This window comes from Peromyscus eremicus, chromosome 8a, assembly GCF_949786415.1.
Source record: "Peromyscus eremicus chromosome 8a, PerEre_H2_v1, whole genome shotgun sequence".
NCBI classification, from domain to species: domain Eukaryota; kingdom Metazoa; phylum Chordata; class Mammalia; order Rodentia; family Cricetidae; genus Peromyscus; species Peromyscus eremicus.
Genome location: NC_081423.1, coordinates 51002254 through 51020892, shown reverse-complemented (window position 1 = coordinate 51020892; position 18639 = coordinate 51002254). Strand labels below are relative to the sequence as shown.

At 49.3% G+C, this 18639-nt stretch overlaps 1 protein-coding gene across 1 annotated transcript; it reads right to left on the bottom strand.

The window, feature by feature from the left end:
- Positions 1–2003: 2003 nt before the first annotated feature.
- Positions 2004–10040, bottom strand: Rcvrn (recoverin). The gene is made up of 3 exons (XM_059269421.1): positions 9660–10040; positions 5185–5296; positions 2004–2119 (listed from the first exon to the last, which is right to left on the bottom strand). Exons 1-3 carry the CDS (start codon positions 10038–10040, stop codon positions 2004–2006), a joined length of 609 nt encoding a protein of 202 aa, XP_059125404.1.
- Between the last annotated feature and the right edge of the window lie 8599 nt (positions 10041–18639).

The following is an 18639-nucleotide window of genomic DNA, read 5'->3' as shown; positions in this document are numbered from 1 at the left end:
ATAACAGAGAAGCATCTTAAACAGGTGATCTACCCAATCATCCCCTCATCCCTGAATTGCCCAGGAGATGCTGTGTGTTGCTTCTCTCTTCTGCCACAGATGATAACTATCCCAAGATTCATGATCCTGTCATGTCCAGGACCCAAACTTCTGCAGGCACCCTGGTGTCATCAGAAAGGCTCTAATATAAGCCCTAAGTCCTACTCTTCTTTCCTCAGTGTTCTCATCTGTATTTCAGATGTGGTAATACTTCCATCCCTAAAATAGTAACTACAAAGAGCCTCGCACTGTGCCTGACTCACAGACAGCATTCAGGTGCTCACTGTCTTGTTCTCTTTCTCCCAAGAGCAGCGTCTCTAGGTTGGTGATTGGGACATCACTGTGGCTAAATCTTGGGAGCTGCAAAGGATCACCCCAAACACCAGCAAAGGGAGACACCCCAGCCTCAGGGGGTTGTGTACAGGTCGGTGAAGGGTCAGAGCGTCCATATATTTCCCTGACCTCATCTTGGAACTTGAGGCTGGAGAATCAATAGGCTTTCTACACAATGAGTCGTGTGGTCTTGGAGAAGCCACTTGAGGCATTCTTAGGTGTCTCCAGCCCTGGAGCTCCAAGGGAGCCATGTATCCTGGTACATGTCCCTGGCTCAGTCTCTGCTTCTCAGCTGGCTGGCCTTGGACAAGTTGCTTCTGTGAGTTCTATTTCCTTGTCTCCTACATGAGGGCCTGGGGGAGGGGGGCATCTGTGGCTCACTCTTCACTACCCACCCAACCAGGCAGGGCTCCTGTCCATCCCCTGAAAACAGTGCCACCCCAAGGTTTCCTGTCTCAGTAGATGGCACTGCTATGTAGCCAGCCACGGGCCCCCTGCCATCCTTGCTCCTCTCCTTTCTCACGTGTCTCTGCGGCTGTCCTTTCGTCCCTCTGCCATTCCTGAATGAGGGCCGCCATTGTCACCATTGGCCCCCAGTCTCGCCCATGTACTCTATCCACCCTGCTAGGAGCTTGCTCACAAAAACAAACCTTTCCCACTTCGACCGGCACAGCGCCAAAGGCTGCGAAGGACATTTCGGGATTACAGTTCTCTGGAAGCAGATGCCCCTTCCTGCATGCGTGGCTGTGCCAGTCACTCTGAGATGCGAGCTCTCCGCCTTCCTCCCATCTCTCCCTGGAGTCTGCTGTGAGTGGGTCTGAACGTATCACTTCATCGGAAATAGCTTCTCTAGTCGTTACTGACAAGCCAGCTCCTAGAGTGTTATGTATTCCCTTAGTGCTCTGCATGTCACCATGGTAACCTTGGTCCTGGCATCAAGCTCCATCAGCCTGGTGGAGAGGCCCATGCCTGTAATGCTAGCTCATGGAAGGCTTAAGCAGGTAGATCGTTCTGGGTTCAAGATCAGCATAGGCTCCAGTGTGAGACTTCGTCTTGAAAAAACCTAACCCAAAGAAACAAGATCCATCATCTTCCCTCAGGACCTTTATCGCTCAGGAGAGCACAACTCAGGGCCACGCGCATCTCCTTCAGCACCCTCGCTGGCCTAGAGCTGCAATCACATCAACTCCTCCAGCTGCCAGGAAGCGTTTCCTTTTCCAGGTGGAGAATGACCAGCCAGCTGTGTGCCCAGTCCTTTTGCATTTATTGCAACCTGCTTACCCAGCAATCCCCAAAGGAGCTTAAGCAGGGCTGACATTTGGGACTCCTATGACCTAAGCCTGGGATTATCACAAGGCTACCTGGGCAGGAGAAGGAGACAGGTAGGGTGTGAAGGGAGGGTCACCAAAGACAAAAGGAAGCAGAAACCGTGTCCTGCTAAGGACCTTTAGTTGGCAAGGAGAGGTTTGGTTCCCCATCTCTCCAGGCCCAGGGTGTGTGTGTGTGTGTGTGTGTGTGTGTGTGTGTGTGTGTGTGCCCACTCGTGTGTGCACGCGAGCACACTGAGATTCGAGCATGCTCACACTGTGGGTGTTTATGTGAGGGGTGGGGGAGGAGACGAGTAGTTCCCATCACTGATTCTTTTCCTTTATCCTCTCCTTCACTTTTTGAGGTTCAAACTGGATCAGTCGTAGAATTTCCTTATTGGCCAGGGTCCCCTCGATGAATTCCTCCTCTGTAAGTTTATCTGTGTAGTCGAGGAGAAGCATTAGTCAGGACTGGCTGTCTCAAGCTGCAAAAGGTGATGATACCCAGCCTCCACTCCAAGTAAAACTGTGTGGAAATATACTGAACACTCAGAACTCCCAGGGACGCCCACTACCCTCCCAGATATCGCCCCTCCCTCAAGACCCTTGGACCTCCCTCAAATTAGCCCAAGACAACCAAATACTCGCATCATAGATGTCTCCCAGAACCTGTTCCTATACCCTATTCCTTCTGCTTGGGCAGAGCTCTTGCCTTGCTGGTTATTACACATCGAAATCATCAATGATTATAAATACCTCTTTTCATATGCCTTCAAAATTACCTCACAGCTCTAGCCGGAAGTTCTGGGGGCAAATCTAGAAGCCTGAGAGAGGCAGGCCGAAAGTCTCAGTGCGGAAGTAGGAACTGTGTCCCCAAAGGAGTGACGAGCTAGAGATCAAGGGAATAGAGGCATGCTAAGGATAGCCTTGCTTACAGCAAAGTCTCTTGTGTGCCCATAATACTCAAACAACCTGTGACACCAGGTGACACGTCCTTTGTGACTGCCTCCCCTGCTTGCAGTTCCTCATCTCTCAATCTGTTCTACTTCATTTGGGATGAGGATGCAGAGAGAGCCTCTGCTTCCAGCCAGCCAGGCTTCCTTGTGCATGCGTGTGTATGTGCACGTGTGTGTGTGTGTGTGTGTGTGTGTGTGTGTGTGTCCAGCCAAAGCATGCCACTGCACCCTTCCTCTCTGTGCCTCATGCTACTGTTCTTGGGGTTACAAACATCACAGAGGGTGGGGTGCGGCAGAAGAGAGTGAGGCAAAGCTCATCCTCAGAGGGTCTTGTGGGAAGACATTCCCGTGTAGAAGGAAGTCTAGGATGAGACAGATCTTTCCTGTTCACGGTCACTCTCACGATCCTCAGTACAGTGTGGACACAATACCACAGAGTTGGATTCAACTTCCCTTGGCTTACATTCATGGCCTTTGGACATCCTTAGTTCTCATTGGAGCTGGGATCCAGGATACTTCTCTGCCTAAGTCTGGGTGGTGAAATTGGATTTCAAAGTTCTAACTGCCTCACCAGCCTTACTCCAAGTTCGAAAGTCCCATCCCTGGAGCCTGCTACTATGACAACGCTGTCTTCAGATGAGGCATGTGAAACACACACACACACACACACACACACACACACACACACACACACACCACGCATGCGCACACACGCATGCACGCACGCACACACAGACACACACATGCACACACGTGCACACATGCCAGCAGGAGTGACAGCCAGCCTTCTAACACCAGCCTTTCCTGTGGAGCACATTTCAGATTAGCAAAAAGTAGCAGAGGGACCCTGACACGTGGACAGACCCAGAGGGAAGTGGAGGAGGATTCAGAAGCTAAGTGTCACAGGAAGCCATCTAACCCAGCCAGAATCCATGCAAGCCAAGCGTCCAGGGGACAAGTGCCAATGGAGCTGGGTACATGATGGAGCCAGGGGAGTGCCTAGGCACAACATGTAAGGAGTTGTTCACTTTTAGGGGGGTGCAGGGATACGGCTGCCCCTTGAGAGTGAGCACCGCTATGAATTGTGCTCTCCGAGAGCCTGCTTGCCTCACCCTGGCTCCCACCCCAGGGTCTTCCTCTGACGCCATCATTGGACTGTGGAGTAGGGACAGATCATCTCCACCTCTATTTTGTATCCTTCTGAGGATTTGTTTCTTTAGCCTTGGTAAGGGCGTGCTCCAGAGGACACACCAGGGTGTGTCAGACATGCCTGAGCCACGCTGTACTGTATTTACTGAGACACCTCAGGTTTTAAACAACTTGGATGCTTACATCTCTTAAAAAATAAAAGAAAATTATACAACATGGTAGCAATGAGCTCCATATTTCCCCAGGGAAAGTGCGAGAACTCTTCAGGGCTGTTTACCAGTTCCTGTCTCTCAGTGGGGCTATCATCCACTGCACTGAAGTCCATTATCAAGCCCCGTGTGGCTATGAATCTGTAGACCCTGTCTGACACTAAGTCAGTCTGACTCTTTCCATCTGTCTGTTTGTCGTCGCCCTCCCTCCCAGCCCCTGCCGTGTGTGTGTGTGTGTGTGTGTGTGTGTGTGTCTGTGTGTGTGTGTGATGATACCAATTCTTGTACTGTATCCTTCCCATAATGGCCGTGTGTGCCATGAACCAACAGCTCCAGCTGCCACATTCTGGAATTCATCACTCTTTCAAGCTCCAGAGGCTGCTTCCAGGCAGCCACTAAGCAGCGCAAGGACCCTGAGAGGCCCAGTGAGGACATCCCAATGACCGCCAGCACTGTCTTAGAGTGTCACGGCCTAGGTGTTTCTTACCTATCCTTCCTCCTCGTCCTTTATCCCTGTACTGATTCCCAGATGGGGGCCAGGTCCTCATGACATGGACTTTCCCAGCCACAGGTCCCTCCCCGGCTTCCCTTGGTGGCTGTCTCAATAAACTCCTAGCAATGTCATTGAATCTAATCCCTTCTTGGTGGGGTTTTGAGGTCACTGAAACTAACTTCTTGGTTAGTCCTGGGGTCTCTGCTGGGTGAGCTGCTATCTCCTGTTCTCACTGTGCAGGGAACATCCGCACAGCAAGCAGCTAGAAGAGAGAAAAGGCAGCATTCCCCTAAACTTGCCAGTGTGTACACATGGCCAGTGAGCCTGCACACTTTACATTAGCTCTAGGTTAAAAGACTGCCAAACCTGACACCCCAGGAGGACCGCTAGTTCACTGTCAACCTGGGATATATAGTGTTTTCCTTCCTTCCCCCACAAGCCCAGGCAGTGAGTGAGTTTGGTGAGTAATAGGGGTGTGTTGGTACCCCCCGTCGGCTGGAGGGTAGTAGTAGACCTAGTCCTCGCCGATGCATCTGGCTGACCACTACCCTTGACTTTGAAGATAGCTTGGAGAAAGTGTGGTGACAAGAAGTGTCCTCGGCCTGGGCACTGGGACTCAGAAGAGGGAATCCTGCTGGGGGTCTCCAGGAAACAGCAGAGTCTGTAAAGTCAGAAATAATAAAGACAAAGGAATTCACCATCCTCTTTCTTTCCAAAGAATGCCCAAATCTTCTCAGCCCGCTTTTCTGGGGTGTTTTCATCATCTGGAAGGTGTTTCACATCCTCAGGCTTGATCATTTTGAAAATAGCCTGTAGCAGACCGAGAGAAAGATCTAGTCACAAGGAGCAGTAAGGGCTTAGTGGTCCTGAGAAATCCGTGTCTCACACCACACACACAAATCTACCAGAGATGGATTAAAGACTTAATTTTCTAGCCCAAACTATGTAATTCCTGGAGGGCGCATTAAGCTTCACGACATTGGTTGTGATAATGATATTTGAACTATTGGGATTATATTAAAATTTAAGAAGCTTCTACACCGTGAAGGAGACAACAAGATTAGATAACCTTGGGATAGGAGAAAATATTTACAATCCTTTGATAAGGATTACTTTAATAAGGGATTAGTATATAGCATATATGAAGAACACCTCCAACTCAATGCTACAACAGTAAGTGCCGTTGAGGGTGGTGGAAAAAGAGAAAGAGGCCAGCCTGGTCTACATAGGGAGCTCCAGGATAACCAGGGCTACATAGTGAGCCTCTGTCTCAAACAAACAAACAAAAACAACAAACGAATAAACAAAACCAACAAAACCACACACAAACGCAAACAAAACAATAAATAACTGAATTAAAAAAACAGACAAGGGAACTGGACAGACATTTCTTAAAAAAATAAATAAAAAAAAATAGAGATGGCCAACAAGTATGTGAAAAGGTGCTCGACTTCATTAGTCATTAGGTAAAGGAAATCAAGACTATAGCGAGGTATCCCTTCCACCTGTTGGGACAGCTACTCTTGCAAAAGCTTGCCTTGTCTGGGTCTCTTGTTGGATGGGGCTAGGGTAAAGCTCTAGCATGTGGGAGGCCCAGGTTTGATCCTCAGCACAGCAATAAACACTCCCACCTCAGACACAAAGACCAGAGGTAAGTGCTGGAGAGGATGTGTAGAAAAGAAAGCCCCTGGTCATTATTTGGGCCACCACATCATGACTTCTCTTTCTTGATGCCCAAACAGCCTGGAGTATCAGGTGCCCTCTAAGGCAACAAGTTTACAGTCCAGGTGCCTACCAAAGCCCCACATGTTTTACTGAATCAAAATTCCTGAGGGTGGGACCCAGGCATCATCAGCACCTTTGAGACCTTTGTAAGGGACAGTGAATATGGAGGAAAACTTGCTTTTTAGTGTGCCATTTGAATTTTCTGAGTAGACGCCATAGTTTTGTTCAGGAAAAAAAAAGTAAGAAATAGAAATATCCAACAATAATCCCACAGCTGCGCCAAGGTTGAAGTTTGGGGGCCACTAGCACAGACCCTGCCTCCCATAGGCTTGAGCGAATCAAACAGTGTCTTCTGGGTCTGCAAGGTTTCCCAGTTCTCTAGCAGGACTAACCAGATGTTAGCCTATGACCATAAAGGCTAACATCTATCTAAACACTCACATCACTTTTCTAAGCATTTTTATATTAATTCTCAAGAGAATCTTACAGAGAGGATGTTGTTGGTCCCATTTTACAGACAACAAACAAACCTGGAAACATCAAACTTCTGCAAAGTTACCCAGGGCAGCAGAGATTCTAACACTGGCAGATTGGTTCTAGAATCTGCATTCTTGCATTATACCCGAGTGTGCTTATCTCATTTCTGAAGATCATAGACTAGGTTGGTGAGGTGGAAGGGAGGTGTGAACAAGACTTGCGAAGGTCTGCTTGGGACACAGAAATCCCCTTAGATACCCTCCAGCTGAGGGAGGAATCCAGAGAAAGGCTGAGTGTTGGGCCCATGGATCCCCTCCAGCCTCTTCTCTCTCCAATCGAGGACAAAGCCAGACGTACTCCTGACCTATATGAGATCAGAGAATTGGACAAGGTGGTCCCTATTTATCCTGATTGACCTTATGACATTTCCATAGGGTAGAATTTTAAGTAGCTCTTAACATATTTTTAATCTGGTTGAGGTCACATCTGTAATCTCAGTTACTGTGGGGACTAGGGCAAGAAGGCAGAGAACCTGAGGACAGCCTGAATGGCACAGGGAGACTCCCAGAAAAATAAAATGTTTCTGAAAAACTTGTGATGACATAGAAAATATTCATAATAAAAGAATAACAGGAAAGGCATGGGGAAAAATCACATGTAAATATGTTAGGATTCCTTCAATTGAGGACAAAGCCAGAAGTGCTCCTGACCTATATGACATCAGAGAAGTGAACAAGGTGGTCCCTATTTATCCTGATACCAGGTTTCTAGTGTTCTATTGGCTCAGCAGCTCCAGGTCCAGCCAGGTTCACAGAGGACACTCAAGGCTATAGATCCTCAGTTGTTAGGCAGGCTCAGACTGTGGATAGGTACATTGAGAAGAGAACCTGGGCAGCTGCTGCCTTTGACCAACCCCCCTGCCTCCGTAGAGACTTAAGGACACTACAAAAGGGTAACAATGCCTGTGAAATTAGCCTGGACTTCAGGGGGGTCAACATCCATAAGAGGTGCTCTTGCCCACTGATGCTAGGATGAGAAGAACATCAACCCTGGTAGTCCAGGGAAAGGGCTTTATAGGCAGCACACAGACCCCCTAAAATGAGCAGAAGTATAGATGACTCCCAGAATTCCTCTCTCCTGATCTACCGGCACCATGTCCAGGCATGATGGCTAAATACTGGCTGTGACTGGCTATCTGTGTAACCTCTCCTCCAACATTGAGCTGATTGGTGGTGGAGTGGGAGGGAGTCAAGCCTTCAGGGTTCTGGGAAAGGCCATAGAAATCATCGAAGTCTCACCCTGGACCAGGGGAGGTTATATGCATTTCCCACGGTGGAATAGTGAGTTGGTGTCAGAGCTGGCACAAGAACTCATCATTTCTGGCTTCCAGACCAATGCTTTCACAATGACCTTGTGATCCGGTGACTAGCGAGGCCTTGGACACTGCACAGCCTCAGTCTGTCCTCCCTACCTCTTCTCTTTGCTCCTCTCCTTCCTCTTTTCCTAGAAGAGCATCAACCTAGCACGCTTTAGGTGGCTTTGAATTGGTTCCCACCCTGTGCCACCCAGGGACTCCAAAACTAACCCAGAGGAGGTTGCTCTTCAGGCTTTGCCCCACAGTGAGAGCGCCACTTGTCGGACCCTTTTCCAGAGATGACCTAGCCTGCCCCTAGCTACAGGCCTTGCTATTATGTTTGTGGTTTATCCTAATAAGGGACAGGGAGAATTTTGCAAGCAAAAAAGCATGATTACAAATGCACCAAACATTACACAAAATATGAAGAATATTGTCCCTTCTAACAGGAATGGAATTCAAAAAATAAAGCAAGTGATAGGGACGGGGGAGGGGAGCTGGGTTAGGAGGAAAATCAGAAGACACTCAAAGAAAGAACTTCAGTGACATCATATGGGGGAAATTGAAGTTCTCTGATGTCTAAAACTATAGGAATGCTTGAATGAACGACCTTAGGACATTTCCATAGGGTAGAATTTTAAGTAGCTCTTAACATATTTTTAAACTGCCTGTGGTCACCTCTGTAATCCCAGCTACTGTGGGGACTGAGGCAAGAAAGCTGAGAACCTGAGGACAGCCTGAATGGCACAGAGAGACTCCCAGAAAAATAAAGTGTTTCTGAAAAATTTGTGATGATATAGAAAATATTCATGATAAAAGAATAACAGAAAAGGCATGGGGAAAAGTCACATGTAAATATGTTAGGATTCGGAATTGTCTTAAAGCAGATAAAACACTGGAAAGGTGGGTAGCAATGTACTAACAGTCAGTACATTGGTTACGGATTTTAGTCTGCAACATCCCTTTGGCATCATTTCTAAATTTCACAGACTGCTTATATATGAGATAAAAAAGAACTATTTGTAAGACAGCAAAAATACTCAGAACAAACTGTAGGCAGAAAGGAGAAGAGACAGAGAACTCCACGGAGCGGAGTGGGAACCTTGAGGATCCCTGCCTAGGCCCACCACACCAGGATTAGGAAGAGAACCAATCAGGACCTAGATTCTATGTCCCCCACTGTGGTCAATGCTTTATAATTGAAGCATATGTGTTTCAACTTTACTGTCATAGAATCTAAATGTGTGTTACTGAATAAAACAAAACAAAACAAAAAAAACCAAAAACTGAAGACTTAATGGGAAAGGGTAAAACGTGTGAGAGAGGAAAAGAGGAAGAGAAGAGAGGGAGAGAGGAGGGGGAGGAGGGTGGGAGAGGAGGGAGGGGGAGGAGGAGGGATGAGGGAAGAAGGAGGAAGGGAAAATTTGAACTGTGTTAGGAAACACCCCGATTGTTCTTTGGGAAGCAGATGACACTATGGGGAGGTACCCTCTAATTCTCTCAGTATGTTGGCGGTCCTTCCTTTTCCCACTCCACTGGGCTACACAGCATCTGTGGCCTCCACCCCATGCCCTCCTCCCCATCCCACACAGGCGGCAGGGACAGAGACACACTGACCATGACAATCTCCAACACCTCGTTCTTGCTGATGGCCCCGTTGCCATCCACGTCGTAGAGCGAGAAGGCCCACTCGAGCTTCTGCGTGGGCTTGCCCGCCGTGGTCATGTGCAGCGCGATCACGTACTCCTTGAAGTCCAGCGTACCGTCGCTGTTGGCATCGAAGCTGCGGAACACGTGCTGCGCATAGGCCTTAGGGTCTGAGTCTGGGAAGAACTTGGAATAGATGCTTTCGAACTCCTGCCGCGTGATGCGGCCGCTGGGGCACTCCTTCAGGAAGGACTGGTACCAGGCACACAGCTCCTCCTCGGTAAACTTGGTGTTGAGCTGCAACTCCTCCAGGATCTCCTTGGACAGAGCCCCGCTCTTGCTGTTCCCCATGGTGAGGGAGAGTGGGCGCCGTGGGGGCGGGAGGGACAAGTGTGGTCGCCTGGCTAGCGAGGCTGTGTGCAGCTGTAGGGTGGAGACCCAGGTGCTGATGGATTAGGGGGGATTTGCAGACAGTTCCTCCCAGTCCTTGGAGGGAGGAGGGGCACAGAGCCCTCCTGAGATTAAAATAAAGAGCTGAGGGTAGTCACTCACCTCCTCTGTGTCTGCTGAGAAGAAAGGACCAGAGTGGGGACCCTTGAATCAAGCGTTCTCCTGTACTCAAGTCCTGGAAGAGTCATCTTGGTCCCTGTGTGTGTTCCCCCATCCCAGGGGGCACCCACGGGACCTTATAAGGCTGGGTTAGGGATTTGGGGGCTTGAGGCAGCTGGGTTTAAATTCCAGCTCTGCCACTTAACCTAGAACATGTTCTTTTTTTTTTTTAACTAAGAAAAATTTTTAAATTTATTTTACATACCAATCAAAGATCCTCCTGTTCCCTCCTCCTGCCCACCCTCCAAACCCACACCCCATTCCCTCTTACAAGAAGGTAAGGCCTCCCATGGGGGGGTACATTTAGAAGAGGCAGGTCCAAGCTCCTCCCCCTGCCTCAAGGCTGTGCCGAGGTGTCCCATCATAGGTAGTGGGCTCCAAAAAGCCTGGTCTTAACCTCTCTCTGCATGGGGATGCCTTTCTAATCCTTCAACCCAGTCACCTTTTCAGCAAGGCCTTTTATCCACCACTCTATGATGGCACCCCTTTCCCACGTCCATTGGTAGACCCCAAATTGTCTGTCAAAATGGACGTTTCCAGAAAGGGAAGGATTGTGTTCCCACCGGTTGTTACCTCCATTGCCAGAACAGTGACACAGTGACAAAATAGCTCAGACTGACCCGAAGAAGTGCTGAACACACACACACACACACACACACACACACACACACACACACGTAGGCACACACGGTCCCCAGACTCACCAAGAGTTCCGCTTAAATGTTTTGACTTTACCATAGTACAAAACATGCCTACACAACTGCAGGAGATTACTGCCCCAGAGGGTTTAGTGGAGTGTTCTGAGCAGACTGAAGAGGGCAAGCCCGAGTTACAGAGCTCAGTGGGTCAGGTGAACGGGATGCATGTTCCCTTATAGTGTGTTCAACTTAAGACAGGGGCATCGAGACCTGGCCCTGTCGTAAGTCATGCACTGTTGTTATTGTTCCTCAGTAACAAGGGTAAAATAAAGCTGCTGAGGAAGGGTGAGCAGGCAGACTGAATAAAAGCAAGCAGACCAGGCAGGTGGCAAGGGACAGAGAGGCCTGCCACACTGGCAGAGGACACAGGTGAATGTGTCATTCGAATGTAGTCACAGGGGTTGTAAGATTTTTGTGGTCCTAGCTGTTTTCACGCACCATTCATGGCTGCCCCTCCCCGACCCTTGCTATTTCTTTAGAGGCTAGAACACGATTGGCATATAGTAAGTTTTAGAAAGAAAAACCCATTGCTACCTTCTGATGCTGTCCTTTTGCCTGACCCTCCATTACAATGTTGAACATTGCAAACTGAGATTTCTTTTTTCCAAGCATCCCCTAGAAACTAAATATCTATTACCACCCTTTTCTGCTTTTGTCAAGGACTTCTCTGCCTGTCTTAGTCAGGGTTACTGTTGCTATGATGAAACACCATGACCAAAAGCAAGGTAGGGAGGACAGGGTTTATTCAGCTTAGGTTTCTACAACAGTGTTGGCTTCTGTTGCTACAACAGTTCACTGAAGGAAGTCAGATCAGGAACTCAAACAGGACAGGAACCTGGAGGCAGGAGCTGATGCAGAGGCCATGGAGGAGTGCTGCTTACTGGCTTACTCCCATGGCTTGTTCAGTCTATTTTCTTATAGAACCCAGGACCACCAGCCCAGGGATGGCCCCACCCATAATGGGCTGGGCCCCTCCCTCTTTGATCACTAATTAAGAAAATGCCCTACAGGGTTGCCTACAGCCCGATCTTACTGAGACATTTTCTCAATCGAGGCTCCGCCCCTCTCTGATGACTCTAGCTTATGTCTAGTTGAAATAAAAACCAGTGCACTGCTCTACCTTATGAGATAGTTGAGTGGTAGGATGCTTATTTTAGAAGGACCCTGTTTTATTATAGAGGCCTGGGCTTAGAGCTGGTTGTATGAAGTGAGGCCATCTTGAGGACGGGGCCCTCAACCCCAAGTTGGGGTCCAGATGCTTTCCCTAGGTTCATACTGTCAGAGCTGATTGCACTACGGGACTTCCAGCTGTTGTCCAGGGACAATGACTGGTTCTTGCAGGTGGGTAAAAGCATCACACCTTCTGGGATCACAGGTGACCAGAGCTATGAATGGAGAGGAGGAAAATCTGAGTTGGAGTTGGATTTTTTTTCCACTCCAGGGTCAGATTAATGTTGCAAGATCTTTAAGCTACTCAAAAGGAATGATGAAATCATATTTAAGTAATTTTTGGTGTGTGTGTGTGTGTGAGAGAGAGAGAGAGAGAGAGAGAGAGAGAGAGAGAGAGAGAGAGAGAGAGAGAGAGAGAGAGAAGGAGGGAGAGGGAGAGAGGAAGAGGGGGAGGGGGAGGGGAGGGGGAGGGGAGGGGGAGGGGGAAAGGGAGAGGGAGAGGTATGTGTGCATATGTGAGCCTGTGTATGCACATGAAGGCCAGAGGAGGATGTCACGTGTCCTATTCTATGACTTTTTCTCTTACTCCTTGAGGGGGTTGTATCTTTTACTGAACCTGAAGCATCTTGGTTTCCAGCAAGCCCAGTCTCTGCTCCCTCACAATACTGGGGGTGCAGACTCATGCACAAACACACCTGGTTTTCTATGTGGATTCCGACTGAACTCACAATTGCATAGCAATTGTTCTTAACCTCAGACCACTCCAAAGAACTGAAATTGAGCTCAGATCTTTAAAATACAATTTCTTAAAACATTCACATATATATGCATATATGAGTATGTGTTTGCATGCATGTGTATTGTGTGTGTGTGTGTGTGTGTGTACATGGACATGACATGAATATGGAGGTAAGAGGGCAATGTTCAGAAGTGTTGGTTCGGCCGGGCGGTGGTGGCGCACGCCTTTAATCCCAGCACTCGGGAGGCAGAGGCAGGCGGATCTCTGTGAGTTCGAGGCCAGCCTGGGCTACCAAGTGAGTTCCAGGAAAGGCGCAAAGCTACACAGAGAAACCCTGTCTCGAAAAACCAAAAAAAAAAAAAAAAAAAAAAAAAAAAAAAAAGAAGAAGTGTTGGTTCTCTGTTTTTACCCTGTGGATTACAGAGATGGAGCTTGGATTACGAGGCTTGGCTGCAAACATCTTTACCCACCGAACCATCTCAATTTCAGCCAGCAGGAAGTTTGTTTGCAGCCCGGCACGGTGCTGGGGGCCAGGAGGCCGCAGCAAGCTTCCTAAGTAAATGATGGGGAAATAAATCAGCCCAAGACAGGGAGTTGCACACCGTAGTGGCTCAGGTATGAGCCCAGAACACAAGGAAGAACCCTCATGGGCATGTTAGATTCAAATTCTTGCCATGGAGAGGGAAGGTGGGCAGAGCCCTTGGCTTAGCTGGGATCAGGGGAGACATCTGGAACCCCAGGGTTACTATGTAAGATGAGGTGTGGGTGCTCAAGGTATGAATTATGAAGAACAGACCCCAGAAGTCTCCAGGCAGGTGTGTGAAATGTATAGTCTGTTTGCTAACAGGCCACTGATGGTGGAAGCTGGTCTTCACTGCTGGGAGAGCCACCTGTCAGGTCCACTGTGAATCAGCTTCCTGTCACGGCAACAAAACACCCGAGACAAGCAATGCAAGAAGAGAAGCTTCTCTTGGCTCACAGTTTTTTGTGGTTTCTGTTCACAGTCATCCTCGTGTGCCTGTGCGGAGGCAGCCTATCAGAGTGGGTGTGCCGGGGCGTGGCAGTGGTGGTGGTGGTGGTGGTGGCGGTGGTGGTGGTGGTGGCGGTGGTGGTGGTGAGAAGATGCCAGGGCATCAAGGGACTTTCCAAAGGCACACCCCCAAATACCTAACTCCCTTACCCGAGGCCCCACTTCATTTTTTTTATTAAGAAAATTTTTTATTCATTTTACATACCAATCAACAATCCCCCTCTTCCCTCCTCCCGCCCCTCCAGCCTCCCCCTGCCAAACCACCCCCCATTCCCTCCTACAAGAAGGTAAGGCCTCCTATGGGGAGGTACATATAGTAGAGGCAGGTCCAACACCCCCCCCCCCCACACACACACACCGGGGATGGATTCTTGGATTCTGATCCTACTGCCAGGGGCCCCCTTAAGCAGCTCAAGCTACACAACGGTCTCCCTATGCAGAAGGCCTAGTCCAGTCCCACTTCTTAAAGGTCCTACCACTTCCCAAAAGTGTGCTACGGCCAGAGAGGACAGTATCTAAAACATTATCCATCTTGGCACTGCTTAGGAAAGACATAGAAGGTCACACGTCAAAGTGCTGGCTTACCCTGCCACCCCACCCCCACCCCACCCTGCCCCACCGCCACCCCCCACCACGCATGCACATCCTACCCAATGCGCTACCAGAGGAGTTTTCAGGAAATATTAAGGAGAGGAGAGAGAGAGAGAGAGAGAGAGAGAGAGAGAGAGAGAGAGAGAGAGAGAGAGAGAGAGAGAGAGAGAGAGAGAGAGAGAGAGAGAGAGAGAGAGAGAGAGAGAGAGAGAGACTCTTTTTCCACAGCTTAGGAGAGAATATTATTTCCTAGTAGGAGAGTAGGAGTGCTTTCTCTCCTGCACCCTCACTCCCCTCCAGGAGGCGTTTGCTCTCAAATACGATTAGAAATGGGCCAGTTCCATTGAAGACCCACTCACCCACTCACCCCAGGCCGCACTGGCAGCGTATGCAGTTATGGAACAGCAGTGTAGCCTACCATCCCCCTGGTGGAAGGGAGGAAACTCTGAGTCCTGTCTGAGAGCTGGTTAGACGTGCATCCCGGTGAACCGGACAGATGGGCCACTGTGAACGCCGTTGTCCTGCAGGCTTGACAGTGAGTGTGATCCACAAAAGCCACACGAGAGAAGGAGAGTCTGTTATCATCCGACCACCACACAGGCACACATGTGTGCACACACGCTAATAATGCATATGGTTTAAAGTACCTCCAGGGTGTCAGGTTGTCTTCACGAATCTGGCCTACGAGGCAAGGTTGCCACCAGGTCACAAGTCAAAAAATGGTGCCTCCAAAGACTGGTCTTTGCCCCGGGCTTATACTGCTCCTGAATGGCAAATTCAGAAACCGAGTCCAAGTTTGCTAATTCTAGGCTCTGTGTATTACAGCAGTCTGCCCCCCTCCCTCCTCTCTCTTTCTATTTCACTGGCTCTCTCACTCACTCTCTGCTTACTCTCTTGCTCTCGCAGAGGCTGACTGCAGAGGCCCGGACTCTCCATTTCCAAAGGTGAGGATCTGTTGCCATGGCAACAGGGAGATCTGACAGCGAAGCCTCACAAATGGCTTCCACCTAGGGTGGGGAGATCTCAGAGAGACCTGGGCATTCCTGTCCAGGAGGAAGCAGGTGGGAGGCAGCTGGGTCCCATCTCTATTCTTCAGGTTGCTGTGCCCTGGAGGGACCCCCTGCAGGAGGGGATCCCCAGAAGGACCACAGGCAGCTGTGTTGATGCTGCTGAGAGTGAGGGGTCATGACCCAGAGGTTTGTTTGAAAACCTGCATAAACATCTTCTTTCAGAGGCAGCACTCATGCTCCTCAGCCAAACAAGTTTGCTGAAGATGATGTACTGTGAACCGATTTGTTAAGTCTGAGTTGGGCCCATAAACTTGCCTGGTGCCCCCGAAGAAAGACGATGGCTGTCGCTGTGAGGGAGAAGGCCGTTTGTGTCACTCCTTTTGGCCTCGCCTGGACCAAGCAGCCTAAGGCTCCCTAGAGGCCAGCTCTGAATCCCATCCTTAAGCAAAGCTCATCTGTTTATGAGCTCAGACCCCAGTCCTCATCACATTCCTCCACGTCTCCTGCTCTGAGCTGAGGACAAGGGGACCCTTGACAACCCCTGGCCGGGAGTCAGGACTTCAAACAGTCTGTATTGGCAGCGGAAAGGGGAGCAGTGGTAATTCAGCCTGGTAAGGGCTCTCAAGGACAGCCATCCTCACTGTGGGAAATGGCTGCCTGTCCTTCCTGCCCGGACCCAGATTCTCAGAGAGTCAGCTCAGAACTTCTCTGCCTGCTCTACTCCACTTCCACCTACCAAGACCTTGGCTCTATCTCCAAAGAACACCCAGGTCCTGACTGCTCTCCCAAACCCACATGTGGTGAACACCCCCTGTAGGGAGCAACACTTCCCCCTCCTAGCATGTGTCCTTTTCAATGTTGGTATTTACAGTGAAGAGGCCTACATCCTCTAGAGGTAACATCCAAGGTTTACAGCAGCTAGTGCCTCCCTGTAGACTCTCCCTGCCCCATCCTGCCCCCATTTCCCTGAGTGGATTCTCCCAGCTTTCTCCTCTGCTCCTGCCACACTGGTCTCAAACATTTAGCATGGCTTCCTCTAAAACAGCGGTTCTCAACCTTCCTAATGCTGCAACCCTTTAATACAGTTCCTTATGTTTTGGTGACCCCCGCCCCGGGCCATAAAATTATTTCATTGCTACTTCATAACTATAATTTTGCTGCTGTTATGAACCGTAATGTAAATATCTGATGTGCAGGATATCTGAAGTTCGACGCCTGTGAAAGGGTTGTTCGATCCTCAAAGGGGTCACAACCCACAGGTTGAGAACCACTGGTCTAGAACTTTCTTCCCTGAAACTTGTCAGGCTCCCTCCCTCATCTGCTTGTGCCTAATCAATTGAGATCTTTGCTCCAGGGCCACTCCTGCCACCCTGGTTTAACACCCAGCCTAACCATCCTGGTCCCTCCACACTTTATGTTCTGCAGCTGCTCGGAGTGATGCCCTTACTAGCTCCCTGGGCCTTTTCTATCTGGTCCTCTTATCCAGAAAGCACAAAGGCTGTTCGTTCCATTCACCGACGGATTCCCAGCACTCAGAGAGGAGAGTGACATGAAACACATTCAGTAGTTGTTGAAGACATGAATGGAGGAATGAGTAAAGAGACAATAGCAGCAACCCCAGAGGAGGATGGGAAACAGGAAGTCAGGGAGTAGGATGCACAAGGCTGGGACCAGTAAACGTGTCCATCTGGGTATCCAGGTCCGGGGGTCCTTTGTCCTTCAACTAAGTCATCAAGATGAAACCATTGCCAGTGTCTAGAGTCCAGAGGAATGTTGAGACTTGTCCGTAGGAAGGAAAGTACGTGGCCTTCTAGGAAAGAGGGTCCCTAGGGGACTCATCGTCTCTGGAGAGTTTATTTTTCATGGGACAAATCTAAGCATCTCAAGTGTACACAGAGATGGAGGAGGGGGAGGGGAAAGGATGGCATTGAATTTCCTAAAAAAACACTTGTTAATAGTGTGGGTCAATTATACATAGCAAACGCCTTCAAAATTTAAACTCTAATTTAAACATTTAATTCTTTAGAATTAATACACACAGATGCTATTATGGGGTGGGGGGAGGCGTACAGCCTCCAATGGGATCAGTTTTGACAGTGTTACTTACAACTTATATTACATCCATTTTATTTACTGGTCTAGGCAGCCGGAGCACGGAAAGATATACAGCGTGGAATAAACACATTCATCCTGGGTGAGGAATGCTGGCAGGAAACACCGCTTTTCAACATTAAAAATGTATAAAGTATTTAGCAAAAGTTACAGAAAACAGACCAAACAAGCAAATTTATTTTGTTAGAAAATTCCACGTTCATGGGGCTTGCTGATGTGCTCAGGCTGCAAAGGAATGCCGCTGGACATCTCTTTCCCCAGGGAAGGGAAAGACACACAGAGTCGGGGCCCTCACCCAGGTTGGCTGGTGTCCCTTGGAATGTTGGTGCCTGGGTCCAAAAACCTGTCTGCTGAGGAAGCTGCAGGGGAGGGACAGGGGAGCACATAGAAGTCCTGACAGAGTATGACCTTGGGGTGCAGGAGAAACTGGGAAACGTCTCAGCTCTTTCTTTCTGCCCCAGGGTCACTGTTGGGAACTCCCCTCAAACACAAAGGGGCCACACCACCCTGTAAGAATCTACAGGCCATCCCACTCCCCCAGCCCAAGCCCCCATAGTTCAGTCCCCGAGAGCCACACTTAGCACTAGAAGATTAGGACGGGGAGCCTTGATCTTGGTTCCCTGTTGGAGCCTGCCTTGAAGCAGGTCCTTCACCTTAGAAATGACTAACCAGCAGTTGAGGGGTCCTAACAGCTTTGCCTCCCATATGAGACCCTTGGGTTCTGACTCCCCGGTTCTGACCCTCACCTGAATCTAGGGATGCCTCAGTTTACCTGGAGCTTCACAAGCTCCCTTCTAGGATCCACTTTTCATTCAGCAGTAACCGACCAAGACAGCTTGGAGGAGTAGGCCCCATGGGGCCCCCGCCCACAGCCTGGAGGAGTAAGCCCCAGCCAGGGCCCTGCTCAAGCTAGTCTTGGTGTGACTGCTGGCAAGTCCAAGTACAGCCAGAAATAAGGACTTGATCTGCTGGCCCTGTCGTTACAGCTGTC

What these genes read in the sequence shown, in the direction of transcription:
- Rcvrn (XM_059269421.1), bottom strand. Translation starts at nt 10,040, where the DNA reads ATGGGGAACAGCAAGAGCGGGGCTCTGTCCAAGGAGATCCTGGAGGAG. An exon ending in AGGTGTTGGAGATTGTCATG is followed by an intron (nt 5,297 to 9,659) that starts GTCAGTGTGTCT and finishes GGTCTGCTACAG; the next exon opens with GCTATTTTCAAAATGATCAA. An exon ending in CTTTGGAAAGAAAGAGGATG is followed by an intron (nt 2,120 to 5,184) that starts GTGAATTCCTTT and finishes TCGACTACACAG; the next exon opens with ATAAACTTACAGAGGAGGAA.